The 25,419-nt window shown below is 36.2% G+C and overlaps 2 protein-coding genes and 1 pseudogene across 2 annotated transcripts; all 3 read left to right on the top strand.

Annotated features, from left to right (window-relative positions):
• The first annotated feature begins 2,940 nt into the window (after window positions 1-2,940).
• On the top strand, window positions 2,941-3,572 carry LOC138893198 (uncharacterized). The gene is made up of 2 exons (XM_070176975.1): window positions 2,941-3,421; window positions 3,535-3,572. The coding sequence occupies exons 1-2, from the start codon at window positions 2,941-2,943 to the stop codon at window positions 3,570-3,572; spliced, it is 519 nt and encodes a 172-aa protein (XP_070033076.1).
• A 2,063-nt stretch (window positions 3,573-5,635) lies between these two features.
• LOC104120611 (TMV resistance protein N-like) overlaps window positions 5,636-25,419 on the top strand; it is a 36,027-nt pseudogene continuing 16,243 nt past the window's right edge.
• LOC104088612 (peptidyl-prolyl cis-trans isomerase PASTICCINO1-like) lies at window positions 7,860-11,256 on the top strand. Its single transcript, XM_070175410.1, has 6 exons — window positions 7,860-8,204; window positions 8,321-8,432; window positions 9,226-9,310; window positions 9,448-9,517; window positions 10,147-10,244; window positions 10,900-11,256. Exons 2-6 carry the CDS (start codon window positions 8,359-8,361, stop codon window positions 10,999-11,001), a joined length of 429 nt encoding a protein of 142 aa, XP_070031511.1. The 5' UTR covers window positions 7,860-8,204; window positions 8,321-8,358; the 3' UTR covers window positions 11,002-11,256.

Genomic DNA, 25,419 nt, shown 5'->3' with positions numbered 1-25,419 from the left:
TTCCCGTGAAATAAAATAAAATTTCAGATAAAGTAAAAAATAGAAATGTCACCATTCCAATCTTCAAAGGGTAATTTGTATAATTTCTTTATTTTAAAAGCAAGGTAAACTTATATTTCTTTACAAGCAATTATGTTTTTCTCTGTTTTAACTATTAAATTCACAATTCCCGTAATACTATAACATTTTTCGTAATACTATTACTTTTTTTTTATTGCACCCATAACAATATTCATTCATAGGTATCATTAATGCCATGTTTTTTATAACATTTTCTACCAACACATGGTGGAATTTACTCAAAATCTGTATAAATGTTCTTGATTACACTACATAAACCCAACTTCCATTTCATAAATGATAATTCGATTCAGGTCTTATTTTTGCCAAAGAAATGAAAATAAATCAATTGGAACCCATATAAAAGAATTCTAACTTGGAAATTGTGAAAGTTAGACCCCGTGGAATTCATATCTACGACTAAAATAATAAGTAGAACAAAACAAGTAAGAGTTACTTTGAAGTTTCAACAATTTTAACAAATTATAGTAATTATGTTACCATTGTTATGAAAATAAGAAAAATATTATCCACACTCGATGTTCATATCAAAAGATCAATCAAACTTATACTTTATAAACTTTATGACATTTCACTATTATCATTTCAAAAGAAAAAGACGACATAAAGGACTAATAGTAAATTTAAATATTTTTTATATCTATAAATAAATTAATTTTAAATTAGGACTATTATATTGAAACAGGAGGAAAATATTTGTAAAATTAGTAAGAAAATCAATGTTAAAAAATAATAATAAATGTATTTTATCATTAAAATGAAACTCTATTTTTCTGAATTTGCTTGACATTCTTACTATTTGGAGAGATAAACAATTTTTGTAACTACAACAACAACAATAACAAACTTAGCTTAATCTCATATGTGGGGTCCGGGAGAGTAGTGTGTACGCAGCCTTACCCCTACCCTATAAAGGTAGAGTAGAGAGGTTATTTCCGATAGACCTTCGGCTTAAGAAATGATAAAAGTTTTACATATTTTCTAAATATCATAGAAAATGATATTAAAGTTAGTTAACCCTCGTGCTCCAAACATTTTTTGGAAAGAGGGAAAATTATTTTTATCTTAAAATTAAAATTAGGATAATTTATTGGAAAAAACGTAATATCAGTGACATTCTTTATTCAGAAGCTAAATTTAGTGGATAATTTTGTTTTTAATGAGGTGATTAAACTGTAGCAGCCCATTAATCCTTGGATCCAGCCCAAATGCCAAATCTTGTATTCTTGTTCAATAAAGAGAAATTTTCAGAAATAAATATTGTTTAGTGGCTATTAACTTGCTATAGCTATCATTTACTTAATTACTTCCTATAGCTATCTTTTCAGTTGTTATGGAATGTATTCGATGTATTCAAGCTACTATATTCATGAATACAGTAGCAAAACTCGGCGAAAAAATAGGGCAATCAACTATCATCCGTTATATTCATATGTATTCGCGAGCTATATTCAAGAATACAGTAACGGTAATTTACGTAAAAATAGGTCTCGCCAACTGTTTAAAAACGGAAAGTGAACCAATTAACGTGATAGACTCCTAATATAACTCAACAAACTCAATTAAAACACGCAAAATTATTAATCCAGTTAATGAAAAGATTTCTCAGACGAAAAAACCCAAAAAATATAGCAATCTTCAGAGATTCAGTCCATCCTTTTTTCGTGATATCGTTCGAGGAATTTTTATCCCGCTGATATTGTTCGAGGTTTTGCTAGGAATTCATACAAGTATCTATAGAAATAGACTGAAATTCGATTTTCCAGATGGCAAATTTAAACGTGCTATTGCGTCATTCTGGCAAGTGGAACATTGAGAATAACTATGTCGATTATTCGATTGATGAGATACTGATAAAGGAGTATGCGTCGTACAATGATTTGGTTGCTTCAATTTTGAAGCAACTTGCCATAGATTTGAGCTAAAAGTCAATTAAAATTGAATACAAAATGGAGGAAAATTGCACGCTAATGGAAATACACAACGACATGGGTTATAGGGTGTATGTAGAGTTGAAAAAGGAGAACAGAGAATTTGGGATTTATCCATTATGTATAACAATAATGGATAAGAAATTGTAGTTGGAGGAAGTTTAATTCAAGGCAACCCAATGCAACTAGACGAAACAGATGGGGTGAGTAAATTTGATACAATTGATACACTTGCTCTTGAGTCAGTAAACTCAGGTGAACCAATTGAGGTTTTCGAACTGGAAAGGGATTTGATTATTTCAAAAACTAATCGAAGAGAGGTCATGTCTGGACAAGTATATAAGGATAAGGCCACACTGAAGGCGGTGATGGAGCAATATGCAATTGCTGAAAGATTTTAATTCCGAGTTGATAGGTCTAATGCTATCAGGTTTCAGTGTTCTTACTTACAACCTTTTCACTAGTATGTTGTATTCAACTGGTGTATTCAGTTGTATAATGTATTTATGGTAGAATTTTTAAAAATACAGCATGTATAATGTTGTATCCATAATATATGCCTTCCTTCATGCTATGTTTATGTATCAGTATTTTTGTAATTGAGTGTTCTGAAACATTTATACGAGAACTTAACTATTTATATTAATGTATGTTTAAATATTTATTTATGCAATGTATTCAAAAAAAATTATAGTATATTCAATAAACATACATTGTATTCGGTTGTATGTTTTTATATACAAAAATTTGTTGGCAAATAAAAATGTTGTGTGTATTTAGCCAAATCAGTTGTAGGATCTGTTTATATTTTATATCCATACATAACCAATTATATGTATAACGCAAATATATTTGCAACTATACATTGTTATGTATTTCAGAGGATTGTGAATTGAGATTTAAGGCTTCTAGTATTAACAAATCACAAATGTTCAAAGTGAGGGAGTTCAATAATAAGCATGCATGTCCGTTGAAGGATAAGGTGTATGAGCAACGTCAAGCAACTAGTAGGTTGATTGGTGGTATGATTAGGTCCAAGTTTACTAATCATAAGAGGAAATACACACCAAAGGATATAATTGATAATGTGAAATCAGACTTTGGTGTAGGTGTTAGTTACATGTTGGCGTGGTGCGCTAAAGAAAAGGCAATAAATTTTTTGAGAGGTGAACCAAGTGATTCATATAATAAATTACCAGGGTACTTGTATACACTAGATATGGCATATCTTGCTTCGCATATTAGAATGGTAAAATCATCGAAAAATGAGTTCATGTATTTGTATATATCGTTGTATGCTTTTATAAAGGTGTTCGATTACTGTAGACCCATCGTGGTTGTGGATGGTAGCCACCTAAAATCGGCATACACAGGGACATTCATCTCGGCTAGCACGTTGGATGGTGCAAGTGAGTCAGTTAAAAAATAAAATATATACGGATTAACATAAAATATTATAATTTGACTTCTTAATACAAGTTGAATGAATTTTTTTTTTATATGTATGCAATTATATTTACAGGGCATATATTGCCACTAGCATATGGTGTTGTTGATTAAGAGAACGATGCTGTTTGGTTGTGATTTTTTGAGCAATTCAAGGTAGCTTATGGTGAACGGGAAAACATGTGCATCATTTCAGATAGGAATGAGAGCATCATCAAATCTGTATCGAGAGTGTATCATATGGTACCCCATTTTACTTGTATATGACATCTATGGAACAACGTATATAAGAAATTCAAAAAGAGTCATGCAAAGTTGAGCGAAGTATACTTCTCTATGGCAAAAGCATACACTCAGGATGAATTTGATAGTCTAATAAAAAAGGTGAATAAGGTAGATATTCGGGTGAAAGAATACTTGAAATTAGCTGGATATGAAAAGTGGGCTAGGTTGTATGCACCTGTTAACCGGGGATGGACTATAACGTCAAATATTGCTGAGTCAATCAATTCCGCACTTGTATCAACAAGAGAATTGCCAATATACGACTCCTTATATATGCCGATTTTAGGTGGTTACCATCCACAACCATGATGGGTCTACAGTAATCGAACCCCTTTATAAAAGCACATAACGATATATAAAATACATGAACTCATTTTTTCAGTGATTGTACCATTCTAATATGCGAACCAAGATATGCCATATCCAGTGTATACAAGTACCCTGGTAATTTATTGTATGAATCAGCTGGTTCGCCTCTCAAAAAATTCACTGCCTTTTCTTTAGCGCACCACGCCAACATGTAACTAACATCTACGCCAAAGTCTGATTTCACATCATCAATTATATCCTTTGGTGTGTATTTCCTCTTATGATTAGTAAACTTAGACCTAATCATACCACCAATCAACCTACTAGTTGCTTGACGTTGCTCATACACCTTATCCTTCAACGGATATGTATGCTTATCATTGAACTCCCTCACTTTGAACATTTATGATTTGTTAATACTAGAAGCCTTAAATCTCCATTCACAATCCTCTGAAAATACATAACAATGTATAACTGCAAATACATCTGCGTTATACATACGATTGGTTATGTATGGATATAAAATATAAACAGATCCTACAACTGATTTGGCTACATACATACAATATTTTCATTTGCCTACACAAAATTACTGCTGAACATATATGGGAATACAGTGAATACATTGAAAACAGAGAAAACACTAAATACAATGCATAAAGTGAATACATGACTTGTAATACAAATTTACTGCTGAACATATATGGGAATAACTTAATTGCTATTAATTAAAAATTCTTCTGAATACATAGCTAATAGTAATTTAAAAAAAATATATGAATACATACTAAAAAACATTGAATACATACTGCTGAATACATATTGCTGGATAATTCAGTGAAACACAATGAACCTTGAGATAAAGTGAATACACCAAATATAGTGAATATAACATAATATATCAATTAATAGCATAACTTAATGGATGTTATGTATCCCTTTAATAACATCTTAAAGGCAAAAAAGACATTCATGTATTCAAAAAACAAAAAAGGTTGAGTACAGTGAAAATACAATGAATACATTGAAAACAGAGAAAACACTAATTACAATGAATACAGTGCATAAAGTGAATACATGACTTGTAATACAAATTTACTGCTGAACATATATGGGAATAACTTAACTGCTATTAATTAAAAATATATCTGAATACATAGCTAATAGTAATTAAAAAAAAATGCATGAATACATAGGGAAAAACACTGAATACATACTGCTGAATACATATTGCTAGATAATTTAGTGAAACACATTGATGTTTGAGATAAAGTGAATACACTTAATATAGTGAATATAACATAATATATCAATTAACAGCATAACTTAAAGGCTGCTATGTATTCCTTCATTAACATCTTAAAGACAAAAAAAATATTCATGTATTCAAAAAAACAAAAAAGGTTAAGTAAAACCATAAATACATATTTTGCTATAAAAATTAAAAGGTAGGTATAGAAAATAATATTTTAAAAGAGTTTTTATTTATAATAAATAAGATGTAAAGATTTGCTACATGAGTTAAAATTTTCTGAAATTTTCAGCTAAATTTTGTAAGGCAGAGCCAAAAGTTAGACCTTTGATTGTCTGTCAGTGATTAGTTGGTGAACACGAATATCAAACAGCAAAAAAACCCATCGGCTGATACCCATTTAACTTCTAGCCATTGTTTTTGATAAAAAGCTTCAACCAACTCCAATTTTTACATACCCATTAAGGTAAAATTCTTCCAATTCTTGATTTTTGTGTGTTTTTATTCATTATTTGATCTTAATTGGAGTTACTTATTATAAACATTTGTTCTTGCTATGTATTGTTACACTTTGGAGTAGCTAGTGGAAAAGCTGCAATCTTTAACTCCAATTTTTACATACCCATTAAGGTAAAATCCTTCAAATTCTTTATTTTTTTGTGTTTTTATTAAGTGGGGTTATGTGTTTCTATTCATTATTTGATCTTTAATTGGAATTACTTAATATAAAAATTTGCTCTTGCTATGTATTGAACAGTTTGCAGTAGCTAAAGGAAAAATGGCAGTAGTTGATGATGATGATCATGAGCAACAAGTTAAGCCACCACAAGAAAAGAAGAAACCAGAGTCTGAGGATGATAAAAGGTCAAATCTTTTTTTTTGTTATCAGTTCACTTTTTTCATGAATTTATGAAAAAGTGTTTTTTAGCTGTTAATCACTTTTTTTCAAGAAATCAGGGACTGAGGATGTCAAAAGGTGTAATCTTTGTTTTTTAAGAATTGACCCTGTTCACTTAATTCATAAATTTGTGAAAAGAAAAGTGTTTTAATGAAGTTTTTCGCTGTTTATCACTTTTTTTTCTTCCAAGAAACCAGAGACTGCGGATGACAAAGGATTAAATGTTTAACCTTACTTATTTTAAACTTAATACTTAGAATTAGAGTTTATATTATTGAACTCTCATATAAATATTTTTTTTTAATTTTAGGATATCTTTTTAATATATGGTGACTTTTGAGATGAATTCTTTTATATTTGTTAAATAATTTTTTGATATATTTAAATCATCTTGAAAGAATTAAAGTACTCTTAAATTTTATTTTCATGTTTTACTTAAATAAAATAAAAAAACTTAATTATTATTTTTAATAATAAATATTTGAGATTATTTATTTATTCATATAATATTAACTATTAAATATTATTCGTAATTCGATACTTAAAATTACTTTTTGAAAAATTAGTCTAAACACAAATTATTCTTCAAAATACTTTTTAGATTAATTAGCCAAACACAAATTAGAAAAAAACACTTTTCAAACAAGTAGACTATCAAAAAAAACTTCCAGCTGGGCCAAACAGGCTATCAATCCGTAGCAGCCCATTAATCCCTGGCTCCAAGTCCATCCCAATCTTGTTCAATTTTCCGCTAATGGCCTGTTTGGATAGGCTTAAAAGCTGGTCAAACTAACTTTTAAGCACTTTTTAAGTTGTGAAAGTGTTTGGCAACCAAAAAAATGGCTTAAAAAAAGTTAAAATTCGCTTTAAAAAAAGCCAAAATCAATAAGTTGGGTAAACCCAATTTTTTCGAAATTGGCTTAAAAGCCATATTGCTTTGACCAAGGATATTACATTCATATCCCTTATAAATTTTCTTAATCCTGAAATTACCCCTCGGTAGAAAATCTTAAAATATATTGTCTTTTTCTTTTCTCCATTGTTGTTGCAGCAATGCAGCCTCTGCTTTCTTCTTCCTCTTCTTCCATAACTTTTCCAACTTCAGTTCTTATTTAAGCCATATAAACAGGGTATTGGCCTCATTTCTCACGGAGCATCAAAGCAAACACCTAAAGAAATGATCTTTTCTTTGATATGCTTTATATCCAACAGAGATTCCTTTTGTCTTTCTTCTTTTTGCTTTTGAGAAATTAGTGTTCTGGAAATTTGTAGTATTTCTTTTTCTTATTTATAGAGGACAATGAGCTCGTTTTATTTTTATGAAAGTTTACTTGATTGAAAGTGGCGAAAAATGAACTTTCAAGAATTATATTTATAAAAATTATCTTAAGTAATCAATTAAATTAAAATATTTTTTTTATTTACATTAATTATGAATTAAATATATTGTAGTAATCAACTTCTTTATAATGTTAACAACTTTCAAGATATTTCTGTCTTTTTAACAGAAAAAAATACTTAATAACACCTGTTTATCAAACACTTTAACAACTTTTTTTTAAGTTTCAGCACTTTTATCCAAACAGATAACTGTTTATTTATAAAACAAGTTTCGGCCCTTAAAGCTGCTTTTTTACGGCTAATCCAAACGGGCTCTAAATTTGGTCACTTCTCAGAGTCAAGAGCCAAAAGTTGGAATTTTATTGTTTGTCAGTGAGTAGTTGGTGAACAAGAATATCAAACATCAAAAAATCCATCAGCAGACCAAAATACCCATTTAACTTCTAGCCATTTTTTAATAAAAAGCTTCAACCTTTAAGTCCAATTTTACATACCCATTTAAGTAAAATCCTTCAAATTCTTAATTTTTTTGTGTTTTTATTAAGTGAGGTTATGTGTTTTTATTCATTATTTGATCTTAATTGGAGTTACTTAATATAATAATTTGTTCTTGCTATGTATTGTTACACTTTGCAGTTCCGATTTTTACATATCCATTAAGGTAAAATCCTTCAAATTCTTGAATATTTTTTTATTAAGTGGGGTTATATGTTTTTATTCATTATTTGATATTAATTGGAGTTCCGAATATAAAAATTTGTTCTTGGAATGTATTAGGACTTTTGCAGTAGCTAAAGGAAAAATGGCAGTAGTAGATGATGATGATCATGAGCAACAAGTTAATCCACCACAAGAAAAGAAGAAGCCAGAGTCTGAGGATGAATAAAAGGTCAAATCTTTATTATGTTAAGAATTTACCCAGTTCAATTTTTTCATGTATTTATGAAAATGAAAGTGTTTTTTTAGCTGTTAATCATTTTTTTTCAAGAAACCAGAGACTGAGGATTACAAAAGCTGTAATCTTTATTTTTTTTTAAGAATTGACCATGTTCACTTAATTCATAAATTTGTGAAAAGAAAGGTGTTTTAATGAAGTTTTTAGCTGTTAATCACTTTTTTTTCAAGAAACCAGAGACTGAGGGTGACAAAGGTCTAATCTTTGTTATGTTAAGAATTTAGAGAGTTCACTTTATTATGAAATTGAAGGGGAGCCTTGGCGTAACTGGTAAAGCTGCTGTCATGTGACCAGGAGGTCACGGGTTTGAGCCGTGGAAACAGCCTTGCAGAAATGCAGGGTAAGGCAGCGTACGATAGACTCTTGTGGTTCGGCCCTTCCCCGGACCCCGCGCATAGCAAGAGCTTAGTACACCGGGCTGCCCTACTTTATTATGAAATTATGAAAAGAAAAGTGTTTTTTAGTTGTTAGTCAATTTTTTTCAACAAACCAGAGACTTAGAATGAAAAGGTCAAATGTTTCTTTCGTTAAGAACTTACCCCAGTTCACTTTATTCATGAATTTATGAAAAGAAAAGTGTTTGAATGTATCTATCTAAGCCACGGTGGAATAGTTGAGGTACGCGCAAGCTGCCCGGACACCACCGTCATAAAAAAGAATGTCTCTAATGGAGTAATGGAGTATTTAGCTGTTATTCACATTTTATTCAATGATAAGTTGTATGCAGAAGGAAAAAGATTGTTCCTGGAAGTTTGATGAAAGCTGTGGTGAGGCCTGGTGGTGGTGAATCAAGACCTGCTGAGGGTGAACAGGTAGTACTTTTGTATTTTATTTTCTGAATTATGTGCTTGTGATGATGATTCGTGTTGATGGATACGTCAGTTTTTGTGAGTGTTAGGTTGGGAAAATGTTGGTAGCTTATTTTGTTTTTCAATGAATTTTTGAACAGGTTATATATCATTGCACAGTTAGAACACTGGATGGAGTTACAGTTGAATCAACACGGTCAGAATTCGGAGGTAGGATTAATTTAATTGAACTTTTGAGAAGCTATAGGTTTACTGTCAAACAACTTATGCAGAAGGATTATGGATGTAATTCACTGTTCTTGCTTGGAATAAGGAATACCGAGTTATACTTTAGTCTACAAATAACTATATGATGACAGGATTTACAAATTAAATATACCCCACCTCTATATTTTGATTTTGTCATATAAGTTAATACAGTTTTATTTCCATGGATGCAATAGGACTTCACGCTTGTTTGCTATTATTTCATGCGACATAGAATTGTTTTAACTCTGTTTCTTTGAATGATTATACAGAGACGGATCCAAGATATAAACTCTATGGGTTCAACTTTAAGGTTTTTAATATTGGACTCATTATATTTTTAAAGTTTAAAGTTATGAGTTCATATCTACTATTTTTGAAATGTTAGTGAATATTTTTACATAAATTTATACTCCACTTCGAAAGTTATGGGTTCAAATGAACCCGTCACTAGAATACTACATCCGCCCCTGATTATACTACTCTTTTTGCTTCACTCACTCTTGCCTCTACTCAACATGAACTGTCTAATTTGAAATATGCCAACTCATATTGCCTTGCAATCTCTTCTGTTTTACATTTTCGTTACACAGGCAAGGGTACCCCAATAAGGCATGTTTTGGTAAAGAGCAAGTTGATTTTGGGATTGCTAGAGGGGATTCCGACAATGTTGAAGGGCGAAGTTGCAATGGTAGATCATTTTGAACCTCAAATTTAGTTATTACGATGCAAATCTGTCTATTTAAAGTCTGTTAAAAGTAAACAAATCATAACATTCTACTTTTTTCAGCTAAGTAATCTTGAAATTGTTGATAATTCCTTTATCTTCTCGACTAATTTGCTTATCATGACAAGTGCATAGTTTCAACTGTTCTTTCTCTTTCTCTGCTCCAACCCCCCCAAATAAATAAAAATAAAAAACCAGAACGAATATTTAGTGATACTATCCGGACAGAAGTATAAGTGCAAAACACTTCAATGGTAAATTAATCTCCTCAAACAAGATGTAGTGAATCAGTCGAACCTTATTTTTCTGTTGACAGCACTATAGCAGCGGTTAAATCTACTTGTTTAGTAACCTCTTCAGAATATGATACATCTCCAATATTTTGCATACATTTTTTTTATTCAAGTAATATTTTGGATACCGTTAAAGGGGATAAAGTTGATAAAATAATCTCCGATCATTCAGATAAGTTAAATGTAGTTGCCAACTCAACCTGCTTTATATATGCCCCTTAATATGAGCTTGTGAAGTCATTTTCTCTTTGTTTTTACACCTTTGCATGGATGATATGAATAATCATATTCCTAACTCACTTTAAGTGTGGCTCGTGTTATCGCAGTTCAAAATGAAACCTGAAATAATGCACTATGGAGAGGAGGATTGTCCAGTTGCAGTTCCAGATAACTTTCCTAAGGATTCTGAGCTTCATTTTGAGATTTAGCTGATTGAATTCTCCAAAGTGAAGGCAAGAATGCTCGTACATCCTATTTAGTGTTAAAGAATAATGACAATGAATGTTGCAATCAAGATCAATCTTCTCCCTCTAGCTCCTTGTTCTCTCTGTCATTCTCGACTATGACACCTGTTGATATAATTTTCTTTTGCTCCTAAGTTTTCTGTTGTATAACTTTAAGTATCACAAGGACGGTAGCCCTATTTTTATTACTGTATCTGGAAAAGAAATCCAATTTTGTGAGTAGGAACAGACTATCCATGCACTGCAACTTTCGAAAGAAGATGTGAGGAGAAATACGTTAAAAACAAATGAATACAAGGGTTGTACATTTTATATACAAAGTATGGACAGCTTGGAGTACACCTATGGTTGACGATTTAGATTTGTTGATCTTTCTTCACTTTTCACTTTTGGATAAGATTGAGACAAGGATTAAAGATTTAAAGGAGCGTAGAAGAAACTGCTAGCAATCAATTAAGGAAGTTTCTATCATTTTGGTTTCTTTCCTTTTTTTCTTGTCTTTTATTATTTGTTTTTTGTTATTTTCTTTCCTTTCCAGATCAGTAATAGACCAAAGTTGTCAAAAGCTTTTCTCTCAGACCTTTGAATTCTTACTTTTTCTCTCCAAGGGGAGCCTTGGAGTAACGGTAAAGTTGTCTCCGTGTGACCTATAGGTCACAAGTTCAAGCCGTGGAATCAACCAATGATGCTTGCATCAGGGTAGGCTGCCTATATCACACCCCTTGGAGTGCGGCCCTTCCCCGGACCCCTTACTGCTCTAATTGTTCACATTCTTTGTCCACTCTACCTGGACTCTTACCATATAACATTGGTTCCAATCCAAACAGTGGTGTGCTTTGGATATAGACTTGTTGTTGAAGGAGTTCTTCATTCCCTAAGGAGACACCGGTTCCCTAAGGAGACACCTGTTGGAATGTATACTCTGGAGGAAAAACTCTTGGTCTTCCTGAACACTTTCTGCTTTGTTTCAACTTTGTTCTTTTGTTGAGCATTGTAGTCACTAGCATGTCCTATTACCGGTTCCGGCCTTGCTGTTGTCAGTGATTCCTCCCACGTTTTCAGCTCGGGATGAAGCACCCTACATAATATCGTGGTGTGACCCTGTATCTTGCAATGAGAGCAGTAAGATGCTGGGATGGTTTCATATTCCATCTTTTGTGAAAATACTTCTACATGACAAGAGTGGGTTGCTCTAGTGGTGAACATCCTCCACTTCCAACCAAGATGTTGTGAGTTCGAGTCACTCCAAGAGCAAGGAGGGGAGTTCTTGGAGGGAGGGAGCCGAAGGTCTACCGGAAACAGCCTCTCTACCCCAGGGTAGGAGTAAGGTCTGCGTACACACTACTCTTCCTAGACCCCATTAGTGAGATTATACTGGGTTGTTGTTTTTGTTGTTGACCTTCCGCATTCATGATTTCCACATTAACCTCATTGATAAGAGTTTTTTTGAGGTCCATCTTTCTTGAGTTAAAACTAGACTTCGAACTTATGATTGCGTTTAATGCATACATCATGATATACCTTCTTACTGCTGAACAAAAGTCATGGGACTACTTTGAAGACGATCTCTTTCTCCCCCTTTTTTTCTTCTTATAATTGAGAAACCTTCGATGGTCAGTGGTATACAGTTCTTAACTTAATGGATAGTAAATTCTTGTGTCCATCTTTCTCGACTTAAAACTAGGTTTTTGCGTGCGGCAAAGTTCGAACTTATGATGTGCGTCTCGCATTTAGCGCACACATCATGCGATACGTTCTTACTACTGAATAAGGCTGTCCAACAGGACGGGACGGGGCCCGTCCCGTCCCACTTAATTCTAAACGGGATGGGCCCATGTTAAACGGGACACGGATGGGACGGGATGGCCATTTCGTCCCGTTTGTCCCGTCCCGTCCCGTCCCGCATGTCTCTTCTATCCCGTCCCGCGTCCTATTTTTTTGTGTGTGCATTATATACAAGAAACTTATAATCCCGCTTTTCAAGTTTTCCTAAGACCACAGTTAGAAATGATATTTTTAAATTCCAAACCGAATATCTTCAGTAACCCATCTTTAAAATTAAGAGGTGCAAATGGACTTGTTCGTAAAATTTATGAGAATTTAGCAATTCAAGAAAATGAACAACCATCTCTCGAAGACTGCCAAGCTAACATATATTCTTATGTTAGATCAATGTTTGATAAATATAAATCTATGGAAACAACAGGTGGTGAAACTAGGGAAGAAGAAGAATACAATGAGATACTTAGCACTGGGAGCTATGACGGCATGGAACTCATGGAATATCAATTAACATTGCCAATTCCAGAACAATGTACGAGAGAAATTATAGATAAGTTACAACGAAGTTATATAGGAGCTTACAAATATTAGTATGATAATTTGTAATTGACTAATAAGAAGCCTAGTTCAAACAGAACCCTTCCTAGAAGATGGCTGCGTAGATTAGGTGCTCTTCAAAAGAATTATATTTGTATGTGAGATTTGAAAGTTCTATTAATAAAATAAAAGGCTCTAAGCGTTGAATTATTTTTATGAATTGTCTTACACTCTTACTTAGTTACTTAATGGCTTGAAATTATAATAAATAAATTATAACTCTATTATAACTTTATAATTACTAGAATATTTCATTACAAGTTTTTTTTTTAATATTTTATAATTCTTTACTTAGTTTCCTAATTTCCATTTAATTTTTAAGTTTATTAAATAAGTCAAAACACTAGTTGTTGTAAATTTTAAAAACTTAGTTATTGTCAAAAGAATAGTCGTTGCCAAACTCAATGCTTAAATAATTTTTTTTTTAAAACGACACTTAAGGCCCGCGAACCCGTCCCGTTCCATCCCATCTCGTTTGTTAGCGGGACGGGATGGGCCTACCGTCCGTCCCGTCCCGTCCCATCCCATCTCGTCCCGTTTGTTAGCGGGACGGGATGGGCCTACCGTTTCGTCCCATTTGTCCCGTCCTGCTACTGTCCCGGCTAAATGTCGTCTCGTCCCACCCCGCCCCGCTGGACAGCCATACTACTGAACCAAAGTAATGGGACAACTTTGAACCTAAACCCTATTTCTTTTATCTTTATAGCTATAGCTAGCTGTTTCCTCTTAAATTTCATTTCATTTTTCTTTATCTGCCGTTGGCTTCTCTATATTTACACTAGCTCCACTTGTGCATCACGTTAATCAATACAGATGTATACAAGAATGTTGAAAATAACGATTGATAAGTCAAATATTAATTTATATCATAAAAATAAGAATTATTAAATTGACACAATAATTGTGAATTTAATATCTTATGAACATACAAAGATAATGTATTTAGCTAAATTAGTTGTATAAATTTTTGTGGTTAATAGATATTTTATTATAAAAATACAAATATATTATGTTATTGTATCTCACCTAATATCTCTTTAAAAACTTTATATTCATAATATTACTATACAATTTTTTTTATTGCACACTCTTTCGGTAGATATAACGACAAGAGTGAGTTGCTCTAGTGGTGAGCACCCTCCACTTTCAACCAAGAGGTTGTGAGTTCAAGTCACCCCAAGAGCAAGGTGGGGTGGGGAATTCTTGGAGGGAGGGAGCTGAGTTTCTATTAGAAATAGCCTCTCTACCCTAGGGTATGGGTAAGATCTGCGTACAAACTACCCTCCCCAGACCCCACTATTAATTTTTATGTGAATTATTACGCGAATCAGTCCGTTTTTTATTTTTCTGGAGAATAAAATGATAAAATCTAATTTTAATTTATCAAGATTCTAAAATAAATATTATATGTTAAAAAAATAAAATTAAGCTACTTTTATAACAAAAGAGATCAAAAGTTTAAAAATGTGCTCTGAATTTTTCGTTGTTTCTTTTTTTCTTTGCTTGGGTTTGAGTCTAAAATAAAAACCTATTTCTTTGATATTTATATGTCTTTTTAAGCATAGTGATTGAATTATAGTTTTACTTTTAAAAGAAGACGCTGCAAAATCAACAATTGAAAAAAACAATGACGATAGCATTAGGAACTTGTAATCATTAACTTTCATGAATATTTTATTGATCAAAATTTCACGGTTTAAACATTCCACACCTTATAAAAAATCCCAATATATTCTTTTCTCATTATTTTCCCTTTGATCAATTATAGACGATATCTAAGACTAACCTTAAAAATCTATATATTATATTCTCTAACTCATAAAAATAATGTATAAAGTGTGACTGATCAAAGGATGTTTAGAACTTGGTGTCATAGGTGTAGAAGATGCCTAAACTAAAGTCTGTATTAGGAGACATAAAATTAATTCAGTCAAAATAAATATATTTAATGTGGAACGAATGAAACATATTGAAGAAACACACAAAATAAATCTAAGAAAATCACGACAAAATCTTAATCTCTATTTACACATAGTATCACATATCGATATGCAAAATATAATTACATATCTAAACCAACGAAAAATATTGTATCATGTATAAATCTAACAATACATGAACATGTATAAGCAAATAGTACTTATCAGATGAAATTATTAAACATCGTAGAAGTGAAGAAAATAAATGCAAAGAGATTAAAATTACCTTGTTAACTAAGAGTCAAACTTTTGAAATTTCTTTCAAGAATACTAATCACAATAACTACAGGATAGCATATGTAAAAGTTAGATAGTAGAAAAGAATACTATAAGAAATATTCATTCTAAGAGGTTTCTTCTCCAGCAGCCACACCATAGGCTAACAATATAAAGCACAAAAAGTTGTAGCATAGATAACGTAATGTATTTCTCTTCAAATTGACAATGTATAACCAAAACACCACTCTAATTTAGAGTCCACATCGAAAAAGTCTTCATAGAGATAAAACCTTAGTTGATTTTAAAATTTCAATATTACCTGTTCTATCCAAATGAAATTAGGTCTTTGTACGAATGATTTAATTTTGCAAGGGCATAAAGGTCCGTCAATATTTCGGGGATATTTTTGTCGATCAACATTTAATATTCTAACATTCGTGCTTTTATAATAATATTAGTCTTACGGTACGCGCATTGCGCATGTACACTATCTCAATGCATAAAAGAATTCTAAAAAGTCGTATAGATATTATATTGAAATATTGTGTCTAAGCTATAAAATAAACTTTTATTTTTCTAAAAATGATAAATGTTGATCCTATGTACTTAACTCAATAAAAGAAGAAACTGCTCCATAGAAGTTCTCAATAATTCGTCAATGTGTTCAGTCAAAAAGTTGTTCAAATTTTATAATTTCATCACTTAAAATTCAAAAAGTATCATTCTTCCTTCGCAATTTCAGCAGATAATATTTTTAAAATCCTAATTTAAGAAGTTCACTAAAAATAAAATTAAGTTGATGAATACATTGACCAACAAGAAAACTAAACCTTAATGTCCATAGAGATCAAATTAAAAAGTGAGATATAAACTAACGGTTTCGTATAAAGATATTTTATAAATATATTGCATTTAAGTTTTCTTCTTGTTCTTTTATTCTTTTTTCCTTTTGAACCTAAGACAATTTTGAATTTCCTTAACAGGGATATTAACTATTCTTTCCCCTTTTTAAACCAACGGCAATCGCTCTTTGTTAGGGATATAGTTATGTTACGACCCGAAATTTTTCACCGACGGGATCGTGATGGCGCTAAACATTTCACTTGCCAGGCAAGCCAATGTTAGAGAATCATTAAACCAATCCCTTATTTCCATTCAGTAAATAATAATAATTAACTAAAATAAAATATAATAAGTGCAAAATATCATAAAACTGTATTAATTACTACCACCCGGATCTGGAGTCACAATTCACGAGCATTCTAAAATTTACTACAAGTAATAGTCTGAAAGAAATACAACTGTCTGAATGAAAGAAAACAGTAGGACATAAAAAGATAGACGGGGACTACAAGGTCTGTGAACGCCGACAGATCTACCTTGAGTCTCCGGACAGCGGACCAATAGCAAATCTCGATCAACCTGAGCCGGTATCAAAATCTGCACAGAAAGTGCTGAGTGCAGCATCAGTACAACCGACCCCATGTACTGGTAAGTGTCGAGCCTAACCTCGATGAAGTAGTGACGAGGCTAAGACAAGGTACCTACAATCAACCTGTATAATTTAACAGTGTATACGCAAATAACAAAAATGAAGAACTAAACAGGAAATGTAGGGAGCAGAGACAAACTGAAGGGAATACAAGATAAAGAACTACAACAGAATGATCACCGGGGCAGTCAATATACCATGAATCAACAAGAATAGTGAATACAGTAAAGAAAAATGCACGGCATCACCCTTCGTGCTTTTACTCTCAATCTCACCATAAAATTAATAGAAACAACACGACATCACCCTTCGTGCTTTTACTCTCATATCATGGCACGACATCACCCTTCGTGCAATAACACTGACAATATGGCACGGCATCACCCTTCGTGCATTAACACACATAATATGGCACAGCATCACCCTTCATGCATTAATACTTACAATATGGCACGACATCACCCTTCGTGCATTAACACTCACAATATGGCACGGCATCACCCTTCATGCATTAACACTCTCCATTACCATAATGCAATGCATAAATAACAACAGGGAGATAGAATAACAAGTACAAACCTTACTTCAATATTTGGTTCCATAATATCAATCTCAACTTGAAATAAAAACTCAATTATCACCAGAAAATTCCGTAAACATGATAAGAACGATAATTTGAACAACACTAGTATAACACGTAGCAATTTGGCATTGGAATGAGACAATATTAGAAAAATAGAGAAACATAGAAAAATAGGTAAATTGGCGGTGCATAGGTACTCGTCACCTCATATATACGCCGCTCACATGAATTTCACTTAGCAAATAATCTAAGATTCCTAATTCCCTCAAGTAAGGGTTAGACACAACACTTACCTCGTTCCGAAGGCCACTTAATTCTCAATCACAACTTTTTCTTTGGAATTCACCTCCAAACCACTCGTATCTATTCAAAAATGACTCAATAATATTAAATATTGCTAAATGAATCAATTATATTACATAAATTAAATTTTCTAAATTTTCCTCCAAAAAGTAAAAAAAAATTGACCCCGGGCCCGCTTGGTCAAAACCCGAGGTTCGGACCAAAATCCTTTTACTCATTCACCCCCGAGCCCGAATATATAATTAGTTTTGGAACCGACCTCAAATTGAGGTCTAAATTCACAAATTTCCGAAATCCCTATTTTCTACCCTAACCCCTAATTCTACCATAAAAACTCTAGATTTTAGGTTAAAAATTAAAGAAATGTAATGGGTAATTGAAAGAAAATGATTTAGAATCATTTACCAACAATTTGGGGAAGGAATGACTCTTGAAAAATTGCCCCTCACCGTTTGGTTTTTGAGAAAAATGAGTTTTTTGAAAAAAATCACGTTTTGGATTATGTTAAGTGCTGGGCGACAGTGTGCATCGCGTTCGCGAGGCCACTGTCGCGTTCGCGAACGGTTCTGACTGCCAAGCCTTCGTGTTCGCGAGACCTAGCTCGCGTTCGCGATGGTTACTCCCCCTGACCTTCGCGTCCGCGAGACGTTGCTCGTGTTCGTGATGAAGGAACGACCAAGGCCCCCCAGGTCCCCACATGCTTCGCGTTCGCGTTGAGCCGGTCGCGTTCGCGAAGGGTAAATCCCCCATCACTTCGCGTTCGCGACCAGGCCTTCACGTTCACGAAGAAGAAGTCTCAGCCTCATCCGATTACTCTTCGCGTTCGCGGGAGGACCTTCGCGAACGCGAAGAAGGATATGACAGACACCAAAATCTGCAGAAAATCAGATTTTTCCAAGTTCAAAACATCCTGTGGCCTATCCGAAACTCACCCGAGCCCTCGGGGTTCCAAACCAAACATGCACACAAGTCCAAAAATTTCATACGAACTTGCTCGCGCGATCAAATTACCAAAATAACACCTAAAACTCTAAATTTAAGCACCAAATCAAATAAAATTCTCAAGAACACTTTAAAACTTCTAATTTCTCAAATGGACGTCCGAATCACATCAAATCAACTCCATTTCTCACCAAATTTCACAGACATGTCTTAAATATCATAATGAACCTGTACCGTGCTCCGAAACTAAAATACGGTCCCGATACTAATAATGCCAAATATCAATCAATTGTTAAAAATAAATAATTTTCAAACTTTTAATTTTCATCAAAAATTCATAACTCAAGCTAGGGACATCCAAATTCGATTCCGGGCATACACCCAAGTCCCATAATTCGATACAGACCTACCGGGACTGTCAAAGCACGGATCCGGGCCCGTTTACCAAAAATATTGACCGAAGTCAATTAAAATCAACTTTTAAGGCAAAAATTCTTATTTTCATTAGTTTTCAACATAAAAACTTTTCGGAAACCTGCCTGGACTGCGCACGTAAATCGAGAAGGGTAAAATGATATTTTTAAGGCTTAAGAGTGCAGATTCGAGTTCGAATATATAATATGAGCTTTTGGGTCATCACATTGTCCACCTCTAAAATAATTGTTCGTCTTCGAACGGACATAGAAAAATACCTGGGCTGGTGAAAAGGTGGGGATATCTACTCCGCATATCGGACTCGGACTCCCAAGTAGCTGCCTCAATAGGCTGACCTCTCCACTACACTCGAACTGAAGGGTAACTCTTTGACCTCAATTGACGAACCTGCCGGTCTAGAATGGCCACCGGGTCCTCCTCGTAAGTCAAATCCTTGTCCAACTGGACAGAGCTGAAATCTAACACGTGGGACGGGTCACCATGATATTTCCGGAGCATAGACACATGGAATACCGGATGAACTGAGGATAAACCTGGAGGCAACGCAAGTCGATAAGCTACCTCCCCCACTTTCTCGAGGATCTCAAATGGCCTGATATACCTAGGGCTCAACTTTCCCTTCTTCCCAAATCTCATAACACCCTTCATGGGCGATACCAAAAGCAATATTCTTTCTCCAACCATGATTGCAATATCACAAACTTTACGGTCAGCATAACTCTTTTGCCTGGACTGAGCTGTACGAAGTCGATCCTGTATAATCTTGACCTTGTCCAAGGCCTCCTGAACTAAATCTGTACCTAATAACCGAGCCTCCCCCAGCTCGAACCACCCAACTGGCGACCTACACCGTCTACCATATAATGCCTCATAGGGAGCCATCTAAATGCTCGACTGGTAGATGTTATTGTAGGCAAACTCCGCTAACGGCAAAAACTGATCCCAAGAACCTCCAAAGTCAATAACACAGGCGCGGGCATATCCTCAAAGATCTGAATAGTAGCTCGGACTGCCCATCCGTCTGAGGATGAAATGTTGTGCTCAACTCAACCCGCGTACCCAACTCACACTGAACTGCCCTCCAAAAGTGTGAGGTAAACTGTGTACCTCGATTAGAAATGATAGACACAGGCACACCGTGAAGACGGATGATCTCACGAATATAAATCTCTGCCAACCGCTCCGAGGAATAGGTAACTGCCACAGGAATGAAATGTGCTGACTTAGTCAGCCTGTCCACAATGACCCAAACTGCATCGAACTTCCTCTGAGTCCATGGGAGTCCAACAACAAAGTCCATAGTGATACGCTCCCACTTACACTCAGGGATATCTAACCTCTGAAGTTAACCACCAGGTGTCTGATGCTCACACTTTATCTGCTGGCAATTTAGGCACCGAGCTACATAGGCAACTATGTCCTTCTTCATTCGCCTCCACCAATAATGCTGCCTCAAGTCCTGATACATCTTAGTGGTGCTCGGATGAATAGAATACCGGGAACTGTGGGACTTCTCAAGGATCAACTCACGAAGTCCATCCACATTAGGCACACAAATACGACCCTGCATCCTCAAAACTCCGTCATTTCCAACAGTAACCTGCTTGGCACCACCGTGCCACACTGTGTCTCTTAGGACAAATAAATGAGGATCGTCATCCTTCCGATCTCTGATGCACTCAAACAAGGAAGACCGAGTGACTGTACAAGCTCGAACACGGCTGGGCTCAGAAACATCTAACCTCACGAACTGGCTGGCCAAGGCCTGAACATCCAATGCAAGCGGTCTCTCACCAACTGGAATATATCCAAGGCTACCCATACTGACTGACTTTCTACTTAAAGCATCGGCCACCACATTGGCCTTCCCTGGATGATACAATATGGTGATATCATAGTCTTTCAATAGCTCCAGCCACCTCCTCTTCCTCAAATTGAGTTCCTTCTGCTTGAACAAATACTGCAAGCTCCGATGATCAGTAAATACCTCATATGGCACGCCGTAAAGATAGTGCCTCCAAATTTTCAGCGCGTGAAAAATGGCTGCCAGCTCTAGATCATGAACAGGGTAATTCTTCTCGTGAACCTTCAGCTGCCGTGAAGCATATGCAATAACCTTGCCACCCTGCATCAATACCGCACCCAGGCCAATATGAGATGCGTTACAATATACTGTATAAGATCCTGAAACTGTGGGTAACACCAATACTGGTGCCATAGTCAAAGCTGTCTTGAGCTTCTGAAAGCTCGCTTCACACTCGTCTGACCACCTGAACGGGGCACCCTTCTTGGTCAATCTGGTCAACGAGGCTGCTATGGATGAAAACCCCTCTACAAATCGACGGTAATAGCCCGCCAAACCCAAAAAACTACGGATCTTTGTAGCCGATGTAGGTCTAGGCCAGTTCTGGACTGCCTGAATCTTCTTAGGATCCACCTGAATACCCTCTACTGATACAATGTGACCCAAGAAAGTAACTGAACTAACCAAAACTCGCATTTTGAGAACTTAGCATATAACTAGCTGTCTTTCAGAGTCTGAAGAACGATCCGAAGGTGCTGCTCATGCTCCTCTCGACTGTGGGAGTAGATCAAGATATCATCAATAAACACAACCACAAAGGAATCCAAGTAGGGTTTGAACACCCGGTTCATCAAATCCATGAATGCTGCTGGGGCATTTGTCAGCCCAAATGACATCACTAGAAACTCATAATACCCTTATCGAGTCCGAAAAGCTGTCTTAGGAACATCGGATGCCCTAATCCTCAACTGATGGTAGCCAGATCTCAAATCAATCTTTGAAAATCCCTTGGCACCCTGAAGCTGATCAAATAAATCATCAATCCTCAACAATGGATATTTATTCTTGATGGTGACTTTGTTCAACTGTCGATAATCTATACACATCCTCATCGATCCATATTTCTTCTTCAGTAATAACACATGTGCACCCCAGGGCGAGACACTAGGTCTAATGAAGCCCTTATCCAGCAAATCTTGCAACTGCTCCTTCAATTCTTTCAACTCTGGCGAGGTCATGCGATATGGCGGAATGGAAATAGGCTGAGTTCCCGGAGCCAAATCAATGTAGAAATCAATATTCCTATCGGGTGGCATCCCCGGTAAGTCTGCAGGAAACACCTCTGGAAACTCACGAACAACCGGCACCGAATCTATGGAAGGAACCTCCGCACTGAAATTGCAAACATAAGCCAAATAAGCTAGACACCCCTTCTCGACCATATGCTGAGCCTTCACATAAGAGATAAACCTGCTAGCAGAATGGCCAAGATTCCCTCTCCACTCTATTCGAGGAAACCCCTGCAAGGCTAAGGTCACCGTCTTGGCGTGACAATCTAATATAGCATGATAAGGTGACAGCCAATCCATACCCAGTATGATATCAAAATCAACCATGTCGAGAAGTAGAAGATCTACACGAGTCTCAAGACTTCCAATGGTGACCACACACGAACGATAAACACGATCTACAATAATAGCATCTCCCACTGGTATGGACACATACACAGGAGCACTCAAAGAATCACGAGGCATAACCAAATAGGAAGCAAAATAGGATAACACATAGGAGTAAGTAGATCCCGGATCAAATAGAACTGAAGCATCTCTACTACAAACTGAAATAGTACCTGTGATAACAACGTCAGATGACTCAGCCTCAGGCCTGGCTGGGAAAGCATAACACCGGGGCTGGGCCCCACCACCCTGAACTACGTCCCTGGGACGACCTCTAGCTGGCTGGTCTTCACCTCTAACGGCCTGACCTCCACCTCTAACTGTCTAGCCCCTACCTCTGGCTGCCTGACCCCTGCCTCTGGCTGGCTGAGCAGGTGGTGCAGCAACTGGTGCCGAAACCATGGCACGAGAACTCTGATGCTGTGAGCTGCCCGTTGCCCGAGGGCAAAATCTGGCAATGTGCCTCGGATCACCACAAGTATAACATAACCTCGGCTGCTGTGACTGCTGACCCTGAAACTGACCATGTCGACCTGGATAACCACCCTGATAACTCTGGAGTGGAGGTGCACTAATAGGAGCTGGTGGTGCACTATAGGCTAGCTAGTCGAAATAATGCATCTGAGGTCCACGACAACCTAAGGCACCGTGGGATGCCTGGAGCGCTGAATGAAACGGCCTAGGAGGATGGCCTCTACTAAAAGTACTCCTGCCTCTAGATGAGGCACCACTGAACTCACCAGAATGACGAGGCCTCTTGTCAGACCCCTGACCTCCTTGAGTAAGAACCATCTCGACTCGTCTGGCAACATTTGTAGCTGCCTGAAAAGAAATCTCACTCCCAGTCTCCTTAGCCATCTGCAATCTGATAGGCTGAGCAAGTCCATCAATAAACCTCATCACCCTCTCTCTCTCGATGGGAAGCATAAGAATAGCATGATGGGCCAAATCCACAACACGGGTCTTATACTAAGTAACCGTCATACCGCCCTGCTGGAGATGCTCAAACTGATGGCGACGCTCCTCTCTCAATGTGATAGGCAGAAACTTCTCTATGAAGAGCTGAGAGAACTGGTCCCAAGTAAGAGTAGGCGACCCAGCTGGTCTGGTCAACAAGTAATCTCTCCACCATTTCTTGGCGGAACCAGTCATCTGAAATGAAGCAAAATCGACCTCATTGGTCTCCACTATACCCATGTTCCGTAAAACCTCGTGACAACTGTCAAGATACTCCTGGGGGTCCTCTGAAGGAGCACCACTGAAGTGAACAGGAAAGAGCTTGGTAAACCTGTCCAATATCCATAAAGCCTTAGAAGACATAGCTGGCCCATCTCCGACCTGTGCCGCAATAACCAGCTGAACTAATTCGATTGGCTGAGCTGCTGGAGCCTGATACTGGGGAGCTATCTGCTTCGAAGCGGGAGTGGTAGGAGTCTGGGCTCCTCCTCCATACTGAGAGACTGCTGGTGCCATGGGAAATGCGCTAGTCTGGGCCACACTCTCCATAAGGCCCACCAAACGGACTAAAGCGCCCTGAAGTACTAGGGTAGCAATGTACCCCTCTGGAACCTGAGCTGGTCCGACAGGAACAGTCTGGGCTGGAACCTCCTCGTCAATCTCTATCTAAGGCTCCACTACTAGGGCTGCTGCTCGGACCCTAGGGTGAGCCCTACCCCTACCTCTGCCTCCGGCATGGCCTCGACCTCAACCTCTGCCCCGCGTAGGAGCTGGCACTGGAGGCTCTGGCTGCTGCTCAACTGAGAAAGTGGTACGTGTTCTCGCCATCTGGGAGAGAATAAGAGTAGAAGAGTTCAATCAGTATTGAGAAAGCAAAATCACACGAAAGAGAAGAATAAAAGTGAAACTTGTTCCTAAACTTCATAGCCTCTGGAAGATAAGCACAGAAGTCTCCGTAACGATCTTCCAGACTCTACTAAGCTTGCTCGTGAATCGTGAGACTTAGGCAACCTAGTGCTCTGATACCAACTGTCACGACCCAAAATTTCCCATCGACGGGACCGTGATGGCGCATAATAGTTCACTTGCCAGGCAAGCCAACGTTGGAGAATCATTAAACCAATTCCTTATTTCCATTCAGTAAATAACAATAATTAACTAAAATAAAATATAATAAGTGCGGAATATCATAAAACTGTATTAACTACTACCACCCGGATCTGGAGTCACAATTCACGAGCATTCTAGAATTTATTACAAGTAATAATCTGAAAGAAATATAACTGTCTAAATGAAAGAAAACAGTAGGACATAAAAAGATAAACGGGGACTACAAGGTGTATGAACGCCGACAGATCTACCTTGAGTCTCCGGACAGCGGACCAATAGCAAATCTGGATCAACCTAAGCCAGTATCAAAATCTGCACAGAAAGTGCAGAGTGCAACATCAGTACAACCGACCCCATGTACTGGTAAGTATCGAGCCTAACATCGACGAAGTAGTGACGAGGCTAAGGCAAGGCACCTATAATCAACCTGTACAATTTAACAGTGTATACGCAAATAATAGGAATGAAGAACTAAACAGGAAATGTAGGGAGGGGAGACATAC

The sequence above is a fragment of the Nicotiana tomentosiformis genome, chromosome 5 (assembly GCF_000390325.3).
Source record: "Nicotiana tomentosiformis chromosome 5, ASM39032v3, whole genome shotgun sequence".
In the NCBI taxonomy this organism is placed as follows: domain Eukaryota; kingdom Viridiplantae; phylum Streptophyta; class Magnoliopsida; order Solanales; family Solanaceae; genus Nicotiana; species Nicotiana tomentosiformis.
The sequence above is the reverse complement of the archived record's forward strand: the minus strand, read 5'-3'. Positions and strand labels throughout refer to the sequence as shown.